The 12,274-nt window shown below is 53.7% G+C and overlaps 1 protein-coding gene across 1 annotated transcript in view; it reads right to left on the bottom strand.

The window, feature by feature from the left end:
• Positions 1-12,274, bottom strand: part of LOC147710169 (E3 ubiquitin-protein ligase TRIM39-like) — a 208,491-nt gene that overhangs the window by 147,422 nt on the left and 48,795 nt on the right. The window contains exon 2 of the mRNA XM_086920860.1: positions 128-223. Within this exon, the coding sequence (XP_086776986.1) occupies positions 128-223 (96 nt within the window). The remainder of the gene's footprint in view (positions 1-127; positions 224-12,274) is intronic.

Here is a 12,274-nt window from a genome sequence, read left to right on the forward strand (position 1 = left end):
TGGTGGGGACCATAACCCAGTCTGTATTATGGCACACCCTCCTCTGTGTGTCTTGAACTTTAAGAGGAAACAGAAAGGACTGGGCACAGACATATACAGAGACACAGCACTCACTGCAGCCACTCACCCTCATAGTTTTATATTGTTCCTCTTCCTTGACTTTAGACTCCAGAAAATATCCCTCCTCTTCCTTCAGAACACGCAGCCACTCTTGAAGTTTGACCTGTTGGGATTGGAGTGAAAGAAATAAGTGTAGATCTGTAGAGTGTGCAACCTTCGACACAGGCGACCATCTTGCTCTGATCGACACCATAAAAAACCCAATGGGATTTTGAGACGCTGTCTTGAAATGGTTCACATCCTACCTCACCATCTGGCACCAGTTTATCCAAATAGGTTCCACACGATCACGTAAACTCTGTGTCTCCTGCAGAGTACCTCAGGGCTCCTTCCTTTCTCTCATCATCTTTAATCTCTACATAGGACCTCTCAGATCCATCCTTACAGACAGCAGCATCAAGATCCATCAATATGCAGATGATGCTCAACTGTACCTTAAATATCCTCACCCAATGACATCCTCATATCTGCCCTGATCACAGCCAGTCTTGGATGTCAACTAATGTATTAAAGTTAAACCCCACAAAGACTGAACTCTTCCTGTCTGCCACCAGCGCAGAACAGCCACAGACTTAAGCCTGGGTCTCCAACGTAAACCTATCGGTCTTTACCCCCACCCTCGACACAGACCTCTCATTCAAGCAACACACTGAATGAATGACAAAGAATGCCAAGAAAGCTTGATTTCAATGTCCTCTCTTGAAGAGGTTGTTTCTCCTGGAAGACGACTTCAGAACAAACGTACAAGACCTCTCCCTTGGGTGAAGGAACAAGGCCCTGGTCAACGGTCTCCCTAACACCACCCGAGCACCCCTGAAAGGCAGCATACATGAAGCGGCGCAGCTCATCAAGGGCTTGAAGAAATCATATCACCTGCACATTAAAGGACCCACACTGGCTCCCCCTTCCAGCCCAGGTCATATTCAAGATCATTTATTTGCATCCCTTATAAAGCACTCAACAACAAGACCCCAGCTCACCTGACAAACAAACTATACACGTTCAAGGAACACCATCTGACCCGGAGTGTGGATCTCATCAGACTCAAGACAAAACAAACATTTGCAATGCAATAGGTCTCGCATTTACACGAGTTTGAGCTATTGGCATTGTAAATGACAATCGGCCAGAATCATGAAGCTTAATTGCGCTCGCAAAGGTCCAGATTCTGAGAATCTGGCCCTTTGGGAGCGCAATTTTTGCATTTGGGATTCATCATCCCAAATGCAAAAATCGGTAATTGCGAATTCGCTAAATTGAGAGGAATTGCATTTAAGGAATCTCTATTTGAGATTCCTTAAATGCAATTCATTAACCATTTTGAAATTGCGAAATCGCAATTTCGGGCCGCTATTTACCGCGAGGTCAAACCTCGTGGTAAATAGCGAAAACTTAGAAAAATGCTTTTAAATGCATTTTTCTAAGTTGCATGTTGCACACACACATGTCCTTTGGACATGTGTGTGCGCAACACCTGTGCAAATTTGCATTTCAGGGGTGCTACAGGGTGTCCTTTGGACACCCCTGGCACCCTTGAAATCGCTATCTTATTTGCGATTAGCAAATTGCTAATCGCAAATAAGGAATACTCCCCATTCATTCCTATGGGCCTTTAGGCCTTTAGGCCCATAGGAATGAATGGGGAGTTATTCCTTATTTGCGATTAGCAATTTGCTAATCGCAAATAAGGAAGATGTAGGAATCGCAATATTTTTTGCGATTCCTACATGATTCCCGTTTTGCAAGTCCTTAATAGCGATTCCTTATGAATCGCTATTAAAGACTCGCAAAACGGGTCTTTGATGAATCTGCCTGAATGTCTTTTATTTATGTTTAGGTTTTTAAAACAAAGAAAAGGCATTGTCATTTGCAATGCTAATTGCTTAAACTCTCGCATATGTGAGACCTATCGCATTGCAAATGCTTGTTATTCATGTGTCCTTCAAGAATACTGCTGTTTAGGTTAATGTTACCTATACAAAACTGGCTCAGCTTCAAAGACTATCTGACTCCTTGTCTAGTGCGTTCATAGAAGGAAAAAATCATTTAAACAAACAATCCTTTCGTGGTGTCCCGACATGAAACAGCAGGGAAGGGAATGTGAACTCAAAAAGAGGTCATTTAAACTCGAAATCAAATAGCCCGCCTCTTTCTATATGGAATTAAATAAGCGGGTACGGTTTTGTGACGTGGCGAAGAGTGTAAGGTCCTTCCACAACACCATCTTCTAATGTGCATTCCGGTCAGAATGATGCAATCACCTTGTCAAAAGGGATGCTGTCGTGGGAACAGTTCTGGCCTACACCTCTTTGCCAACCCAACTAGGTTTCTATGGTCTGTTCACACTTTATTCGCCCTCAGTTTACAGCCCCGTTAAACCTATTCTTCACTCGCAGGCATCACTTCCTCCCAGTCCTATGCAGTTTTATTATCAAAGAACTCTTACTGTATCATTACAGACTTCTAAATCTATTAGAGAAAACTCGGATATGGGCGGGTCCTTTACTGACTGTGAAGCAAGCACCATTTAAATAACTTCCCTCTTTGCAGCTACTTGTGAGACAACACTTCTCCTGGCTAAATGTCGCATATATTTTATTTAACGTGCAAGAAGGTAATACAACGAGAGGTGGGGGTGGTAAAGAAGGCACAGACAACGAGAGGAGGGGGGGGTGAAGAAGGCACAGACAACGGGAGGAGGGGGGTAAAGAAGGCACAGACAACGAGAGGAGGGGGGGTGAAGAAGGCACAGACAACGAGAGGAGGGGGGTGAAGAAGGCACAGACAACGAGAGGAGGGGGGGTGAAGAAGGCACAGACAACGGGAGGAGGGGGGTAAAGAAGGCACAGACAACGAGAGGAGGGGGGGTGAAGAAGGCACAGACAACGAGAGGAGGGTGGTAAAGAAGGCACAGACAACGGGAGGAGGGGGGTAAAGAAGGCACAGACAACGAAAGGAGGGGGGTAAAGAAGGCACAGACAACGGGAGGAGGGGGGTAAAGAAGGCACAGACAACGAAAGGAGGGGGGTGAAGAAGGCACAGACAACGAGAGGAGGGGGGTAAAGAAGGCACAGACAACGGGAGGAGGGGGGTAAAGAAGGCACGGGCAACGGGAGGAGGGGGTAAAGAAGGCATGGACAACGGGAGGAGGGGGTAAAGAAGGCACGGACAACGAGAGGAGGGGGTAAAGAAGGCACAGACAACGGGAAGAGGGGGTAAAGAAGGCGCGGACAACGAGAGGAGGGGGGTAAAGAAGGCACAGACAACGGGAGGAGGGGTAAAGAAGGCACGGAACACGGGAGGGGGGGATGAAGGCACGGACAACGAGAGGAGGGGGGTAAAGAAGGCACAGACAACGGGAAGAGGGTGTAAAGAAGGCACGGACAACGAGAGGAGGGGGGTAAAGAAGGCACAGACAACGGGAGGAGGGGTAAAGAAGGCACGGACAACGGGAGGAGGGGGTAAAGAAGGCACGGACAACGGGAGGAAAGGGGGTGAAGAAGGCACGACAACGAGAGGAGGGGGATAAAGAAGGCACAGACAACAGGAGGAGGGGGGTAAAGAAGGAACCTAATCTGATTCTTCAAGTAATGGTCTGTTTTAATATGTTGAAAAATAGGTGACTTATCTTGATTCTGTATTGATCTGACATGTTCCTGTATTCTCAATTTTAGTTTTCTTTTGGTACTCCCAATGTATACTTTATTACGTTCGCATAGAATAGCGTATATAACACCCTCACTATTGCAGTTAATAAATTCCTTGATTAAGTGCACTTGCTCAGTATTAAAACTGAATCTCTTAGTCTTATTCATGCCTAATCCACATATGTTACACGAGCCGCAAGTGTAAAAACCTGCAGGAGTCTGAGACAGCCAATCCGCTTGCCTTTTCTTTATGGGCTCTAAATAGTTATTAGTGATCATTTGTTTCACCGTCTCGTTTGATCTTAATCTTCTTCTTTTCCTTAATTTGTATTTGATATTTGCTGATAACATCTTTCAGAATTACATAGAAACTGTAGCAAGGACAGTGTTGGACAGGCCACATGAAGGGCTCACTCCCTCCCCGCATGACAGAGCCAGGGCACTGGCTCTCCAGGTGCTACCCACAGAAGCAACCCACACTCCGTCCCCTACGGGACTCCTACCCCCGGACATCTCTGTATCACGGGCCCGGGCCACCGTCAGCACCATTGCCCAGCCCGGCCGCCATCTTGGACACTGCACCACGAGGCCGCATGGCCTCAGCTCGACCCCAACCCAGGCCCCGACATCCCAGCACCACCATCCACCCAGGAGGTGAACGGACCACTTGGCAGGTCAATGGGAGAAAGAAGTGTCGATGGCTCTCCCCCGCCAGGTGCCGATCGCCCCCAGCCTCCCCGGGCGCTGGCTCCACCCCCCTGCTGGGTGTCTGGATTCCCTCATCCCGGACCTCCCGACCTCCAAGTGCGAGGGTCCGGACATCAAAGGCCGCCAGACCTATAACTGGGGCAGCTCCAGAGCAGGAAGGCAGTTGTATCCTGGAGTCGAGAGACACCGAGAAGAACTCATCCTTGACGGACTGCTGGCGCTGCCGCAGCCCTGCCTTGTGAACTGTTGTCTTGTCCGCTGGCGCTGCCGCGGCCTTCTGCAACATTCATCCTCGCCGGGACCTGCTGGCGCTGCCGCGGCCCGTTGTAACCACCATGTTCGTCGGGACCTGCTGGCGCTGCCGCGGACCGTTGCCACCTTCAATCTTCCCGGGACATGCTGGCGCTGCTGCGGCCCGCCCTTCTAGAACGCCGAGCTCGAGGATTGTGAGCTACCCATCATCTCATCGCAACTACCATATTGGTAATAAGACTGTCCCGCTACCCCCTTTCCCATCCAAGAGACTAGAATCGAGGGGACCCCTGAGTCCAGACCTCCTTGTACCATTCTACCGTACCTCAAGATTGCTTATAAAGAACGTTAAATCTTATCTTTGTGTGGTATCCATCTGTGGGGGGGAAGTTACTTGTCTGTACGATCGCTGGAGACGGCTCTCCCCGGAGACCTCTCCCCTTGTCCTCGGCTGACCCTTCAGGTCCCGTCTAACATTGGTGGCCAGCGGCGCGATCCGAACCAACGCGTAATCGTACAGAAAGCAACTCACCCCACGACTAAACCACAATGTCGACCCAAGAGAGCGGGTCTACGGAGAAATTCCAAATGGAAAAACTGGAGGAGTACAACCATCGAGAATTAAAACACTTTTGTATGGAACTGGGCATTCCTACCACCGGTCTGAGCACAAAAGATGACTTTAAACACGCCCTAGAATCGTGGGCAGAAGCAAATACCGCCGGTCCCCGGGACCAACGCATCGAAGCACCAGAGACTAGCACCGCTCCTTCCGAAGAAAGGAGAACGGGTCTCTCCCGGGAAGAGATCCAAGAGCGAGAAAAAAGCAGACTGCACGAATTAGAGTTGGCACGGCTCAAAATGGATGGAGAACTAAAACTAGCGGAACAAAAATTGAACCTAGAACACTTACGGCTCCGAGAAGAGCAGGAAGAAACGCAAAGACAAAGAGAGCTCGAAGAAAAAAGGCTGGCATACGAACACGAGCGCAAACTAGCAGAGATAGAACTACGAAAGCAAAACAAAGACCTGAGGATGCCCGAGCCACCGCTCACCCCAGGAGCTACAGAACCAAAGGTCCACATTCCCAAAGATGTCGTCCGAGAGTATTACCGAAACAACGACATACAGCAGTGGTTCAAGGCCTACGAGATCGCCATGACCTCCCACCGGATCGATCGAAGTGACTGGGGAGCCGTTCTATGGGGGAGGTTCGTCAATGAAGGCCGTGATGCCCTGTTACAGCTCCCGGACCATCAAATGACGTCCTATGATCACATGAAGGCAGCCCTCCTCACTCGATATGGGCTGACACCCGAAATGTACCGCCAGAGGTTCCGCGACTGCACCCGAATTCAGGGTACAACTTGGGTGGAATATGTAAACTATTTCAGCCGAGCCCTTGAGGGATGGATCAAGGGGAGCCACGTAACGACCTACGAGCAGCTTTTTAACCTCGTCGTATGGGAGCACCTCTCCAACAACTGCTTCGTCGAGCTCAGGCAGCACCTCCTCGACAGTAAATTGACTGATCCACGGCAGCTCGCCGCCGAGGCTGACCGATGGGAAAGCACCCGAGTGGGCCGGGGTGGCCCGAACGAGCAGAACAGGAACAACCAAGGCCATCACCGTCCCCGAGGAGGAGGAGGAGGCCAGGGCCGAGGGAAAGACGCCGTCCCGGCCGCTCCCACTACCAGCTAAGCATGAGCGGAAAATCCGTTTCGCTCGCGGATTTTGCGGATTTTCGGTAAATTCGCAATCCGCGAGATTTGCGAATCTCCCGCAAAATCCGCAAATCCGCGAGCAGCGGATTTTGCTCGCACTGTTCGCACTGTTCGCGTGAGTTCGCGCCCCGCGAATAAGTGCAAAATTGCAGACATACGATCTTAGCAAAACTGAAACTACTTACCAGGTTCAAAAGTTCAGGCTCATCATTAGTAGCCATTTCCTGTAGTGCTTCCTGAGGGGCCCCTCCAGAGTTCAGTTGCCAGTTGAAACTATTATGTGACCCTGCTCTGAACCTCAGAATAGTTACACATATGCCACAAAGGTCCTGAATTACAGCTAAGGGAGACAAGCAGGAGCCAGGCTGGAAGTTCAAATCCATTAATCAGCCCCTAATTCATTATTGTCAGTTGGGGCAGGGCAGGTGTTGTAACTAATTTTGCAACAATGAAAGCACTTAGCAAGTGCAAAAGATCACTAATCAGGAAGCCCTAAGGAAGCAGGTGCCAGCTAAAAAAATATTCTGTGACACATTAATCAGCCCCAAATTAATTCAGGTCACTTGAGGCAGGGAAGGTGTGCTTGCGTTGCCACAATAATGTACACTGACTGGACAACCAGAGGGTGCTGTGATGAAACAGAGGGTGGCATGGGTGGGCCAGAGGGTGGCATGAGTAGTCAGAGAGTGGCAGTGGTGACAGAGAGTGGCAGTGATGAAGAAGAGTGTCCCAAACAGGCTGGACACATAGAAACAACAAGTTCGCGAAACTTGCGACCCGACAGGTAAGTTCGCAATTTGCGACATTGTACAAAACCCTCGCGAACTGGCAGAAACCCGCGCAAACACAAAAAAAAAAAATCCGCAAATTCGCGAGAATTCGCGGATTGCGAGTTCGCAAATCCGCAAAATTCGCGAACGCGAGAATCGCAAAATTCGCCCATGCTTACTACCAGCACCCCGCCCCCGGCCGGCCAGGGCAACCCCCCGATGCGCCCGGGATTCAGAGCCAATGTCACTTGTCATCGGTGCCAGCGAGTCGGTCACTACGCCAATGACCCGAACTGCCCACAGAACCAGACTCCGAGGCCCCGCCAGGTAGCTGCCGCCGCCCTAGGAGAAGAGCAAGTCTCCGAAGAGCATGAAGAATACGAACAAGAGCAACAAGAGTGGGAACCGGCCGCCATGGTCCTGGCGTGCCTAGGGGGAAGAGACATGATCGCGCGGGCTCCCCTACCCGCCAACACCAGAAAATACATCAGTGGGTGAACATAAATGGGCGCAAGGCTGAAGCCCTACGTGACACGGGGGCCAGTGTGACGGCCGTCCGCTGTCACCTGGTGACCCCAGAACAAATCCTACCGAACGTTCTCTGCCCCGTCCGTTCAGCCGACAATTCGGAGAGCCTGTGTCGGAAGGCCTGCGTCCCCTTCGAGTGGGGAGGAGTATCCGGCATGCTGAAGGTGACGGTCCGCGATGATGCCCCCGTGGACTGTCTCCTGGGGAACGATCTCGAGAGTTCCCCGTGGGCCGCCGTGGAAAGAAGAGAGCACCTGGGGATGTTGGGCCTCCCGGACTGGGCGTGCGTAACCACCCGGTCCATGGCGGCCCGCGCCATCCCCCGACCCGAAGAACCCGAATGGCCAGCACCTCCTCCCCCGATCGCTCCAGTGGGGGACGCTGACCCCGCCGACCCCCCAGAACAAACCCAAGAAGAACTCGCTCAGCCCCAGGACCTCCCAGACCTGGCTCAGTGGCGTCAAGAAGGGGGACCCACCCAGGAACAATTCCGTCAAGAGCAAAAGACATGTCCCTCCCTCGAGGGACTATGACAGCAAGCACTCGCCCAGAGCGCGGGACATACCGCCGGGGCACACTGGATCTATTGGGACAATGATCTATTGTACAGCGAACAAAGAATCACCGAGTTGGGGGCCATTCAAGTGTTGTTGGTGCCCCTCCGTTTTAGAGACTTCCTGTTGAACTTGGCCCACGACGTCCCCCTGGCCGGACACTTGGGTCAGGACAAAACCTACAACCGCCTGGTGACCCACTTTTACTGGCCCAAAATGAGAAATGACGTACTCAACCACTGCCGGTCCTGTCCCACTTGTCAAGCCAGCGGGAAGAGCGGCCGCAAACTCAAGGCACCCCTGCAACCCTTCCCGGTGGTTACCACCCCGTTCGAAAAGGTGGGAATAGACATTGTGGGGTCCCTGGACCCCCGAACAGCACAAGGGCATCGATTCATCCTGGTACTGGTGGACCACGCCACCCGCTATCCCGAGGCCATCCCCCTTCGAACTGTAACAGCACCGGTGGTCGGCCGAGCCTTAATGGGGATCTTCTCCCGGGTGGGCTTCCCCCGGGAAGTCGTCAGCGACAGAGGCACGAACTTTATTTCAAAATACATGAAATCCCTCTGGCAGCAGTGCGGGGTCACCTACCGATTCACAACCCCCTATCACCCGCAAGGAAACGGACTGGTTGAGCGGTTCAACCGCACACTCAAGGGAATGATTATGGGGTTGGAAGAGCCCCTCCGCCGCCAGTGGGATGTGCTACTCCCGTGCCTCCTCTTCGCCTACCGAGAAGTCCCTCAGAAGTCCCTCGGCTTCAGCCCCTTCGAACTCTTGTACGGACACCCTGTTCGAGGGCCCCTCAGCCTAGTCAAGGAAGGTTGGGAGATGGCCCCCCTGAAAGCCCCTCCAGACGTCTACAAGTACCTCCTGACCCTCCGCAATCAGACCAGGCAATTCCGTGAGATCGCCAAAGCCAATCTTGAAGCCAGTCAGGAGGACATGAAGAAATGGTACGATCAGAACGCCTCCTCCATAGAGTTCGTACCTGGCCAGCAAGTATGGGTGATGTCCCCCACCGAACCTTGTGCCTTGCAGGATAAGTGGACGGGGCCCTTCAAGGTGATCGAGCGCAAGAGCCCCGTCACCTATCTCATCGACATGGAATCTCCCCGGAACCCCGTCCGGGTCCTCCACGCCAACAGACTCAAACCCCACTTTGTGCGCTCGGAGCTCAGCCTACTGATGACTACAGACAGTGGAGCGGAAGAAGACTCCGAGCCCCTCCCTGACCTACTGAGGACCCGTGAGAAAGATGGTTCAGTAGACGGGGTCCGACTCTCCGATGCCCTAACCTCAGAGCAGCGCCAAGACTGTCGGGCTCTCCTGCTGCAATTCGCAGCCCTATTTTCCCTCACCCCAGGGGTCACCCCCTGGTGCTTGCACGACGTGGACACTGGGGACAGTCCCCCCATCTGACATCGGGCATACCGCGTGCCAGATCGGGTACGTGCCTGCATCCAAGAAGAAGTGTCGAAAATGCTCACACTCGGAGTCATCGAACCCTCGGACAGCCCCTGGGCCAGCCCAGTCGTGCTGGTCCCCAAAGCTGCTGCCCCCGGCACCACCCCTGAGCTCCGATTCTGCGTTGACTATCGGGGTCTGAACGCTGTCACCCGGACCGACGCTCACCCCATTCCCTGAGCCGATGAACTGATCGACCGCATGGGGGCTGCCCGCTACCTCAGCATCTTCGACCTGACAGCGGGCTACTGGCAGATCGGCCTCACCCCCAGGGCGCAAGAACGGTCCGCTTTCTCCACCCCGGATGGTCACTACCATTTCAAAGTGATGCCATTCGGCATGAAAAACGCTCCAGCAACCTTTCAACGCCTGGTGAACCAGGTATTGGCGGGCCTCGAATAGTTCAGCGCCGCCTACCTGGACGATATCGCGGTTTACAGCCGCCACTGGTCAGACCACCTCCGCCACCTCCGAGAGGTCCTGCAGGCCCTCCAACAGGCCGGCCTCACAATCAAGGCCAGCAAATGCCAGATTGGCCAGGGGTCCGTGACCTACCTCGGACACCAAGTGGGGAGCGGTCTGGTGGCCCCCCCTCCAACTCAAGATCGCTGCCATCCAGTCCTGGCAGCCACCCGTAACGCAAATCGAGGTCCGGGCCTTCTTGGGGCTCACCGGATACTACCGGTGGTTTGTGAAGGACTATGGCAGCATTGTGGGGCCCCTCACGGCACTTACATCCAAGAACCAGCCAAAAAGAGTCGACTGGACTCCCGACTGTCAAGCGGCCTTCAAGAAGTTGAAGGTCGCTATGTGCACCGCCCCGGTACTCCAGGCTCCCGACTACAGCCGGGAGTTCATCGTCCAGACTGATGCCTCCGACCATGGCATTGAGGCCGTCCTCTCCCAACTGAACCCCGAGGGAGTCGACCAACCAGTGGCCTTCATCAGCAGACGTCTGTTGGCCCGAGAACAGCGCTGGAGCACCATCGAGAGGGAGGCCTTCGCAGTAGTATGGGCCCTCAAGAAGCTCCGGCCCTACCTCTTCGGTACCCACTTTCGGGTGCAAACAGATCATCGCCCCCTGCAATGGCTAATGCAGATGCGGGGGGAAAATCCCAAGCTCTTGCGATGGTCCATCTCCCTGCAGGGGATGGACTTCACTGTGGAGCACCGCCCTGGCCAGGATCACGCCAACGCGGATGGCCTGTCACGCTTTTTCCGCCTCGACGAGGAGAGTCCCCAAGAGGATGGGTGACTCTCCCCGCCTTCAGCTGGGGGGGGACGCATGTTGGACAGGCCACATGAAGGGCTCGCTCCCTCCCCGCATGACAGAGCCAGGGCACCGGCTCTCCAGGTGCTACCCACAGAAGCAACCCACACTCCGTCCCCTACGGGACTCCTACCCCCGGACATCTCTGTATCATGGGCCCGGGCCACCGTCAGCACCATTGCCCAGCCCGGCCGCCATCTTGGACACTGCACCACGAGGCCGCATGGCCTCAGCTCGACCCCAACCCTGGGCCTGGCCAGGCCCCGACATCCCGGCACCACCATCCACCCAGGAGGTGAACGGACCACTTGGCAGGTCAATGGGAGAAAGAAGTGTCGATGGCTCTCCCCCGCCAGGTGCCGATCGCCCCCAGCCTCCCCGGGCGCTGGCTCCACCCCCCTGCTGGGTGTCTGGACTCCCTCATCCCGGACCTCCCGACCTCCAAGTGCGAGGCTCTGGACATCAAAGACCGCCAGACCTATAACTGGGGCAGCTCCAGAGCAGGAAGGCAGTTGCATCCTGGAGTCGAGAGACACTGAGAAGAACTCATCCTTGACGGACTGCTGGCGCTGCCGCAGCCCTGCCTTGTGAACTGTCGTCTTGTCCGCTGGCGCTGCCGCGGCCTTCTGCAACCTTCATCCTTGCCGGGACCTGCTGGCACTGCCGCGGCCCGTTGTAACCACCATCTTCGTCGGGACCTGCTGGCGCTGCCGCAGACCGTTGCCACCTTCGATCTTCCCGGGACCTGCTGGCGCTGCCGCGGCCCGCCCTTCTAGAACGCCGAGCTCGAGGATTGTGAGCTACCCATCATCTCATCGCAACTACCATATTGGTAATAAGACTGTCCCGCTACCCCCTTTCCCATCCAAGAGACTAGAATCGCGGGGACCCTTGAGTCCAGACCTCCTTGTACCATTCTACCGTACCTCAAGATTGCTTATAAAGAACGTTAAATCTTATCTTTGTGTGGTGTCCATCTGTGGGGGGGAAGCTACTTGTCTGTACGATCGCTGGAGACGGCTCTCCCCGGAGACCTCTCCCCTTGTCCTCGGCCGACCCTTCTGGTCCCGTCTAACAGACAGTGATTTTTTATCAGAACTGGATGCCTTACAAAATAGGTTAACTCAGAGAGGTTATAACAAGCAAGATGTAAGTAGAGCAAGAAATAGAATATTGGGGGTAAATAGGAAATTGACGTTGACTAAGAAAACGAGGAATAAAGTATCTATGG

This window comes from Lissotriton vulgaris, chromosome 5, assembly GCF_964263255.1.
Source record: "Lissotriton vulgaris chromosome 5, aLisVul1.2, whole genome shotgun sequence".
NCBI classification, from domain to species: Eukaryota; Metazoa; Chordata; class Amphibia; order Caudata; family Salamandridae; genus Lissotriton; species Lissotriton vulgaris.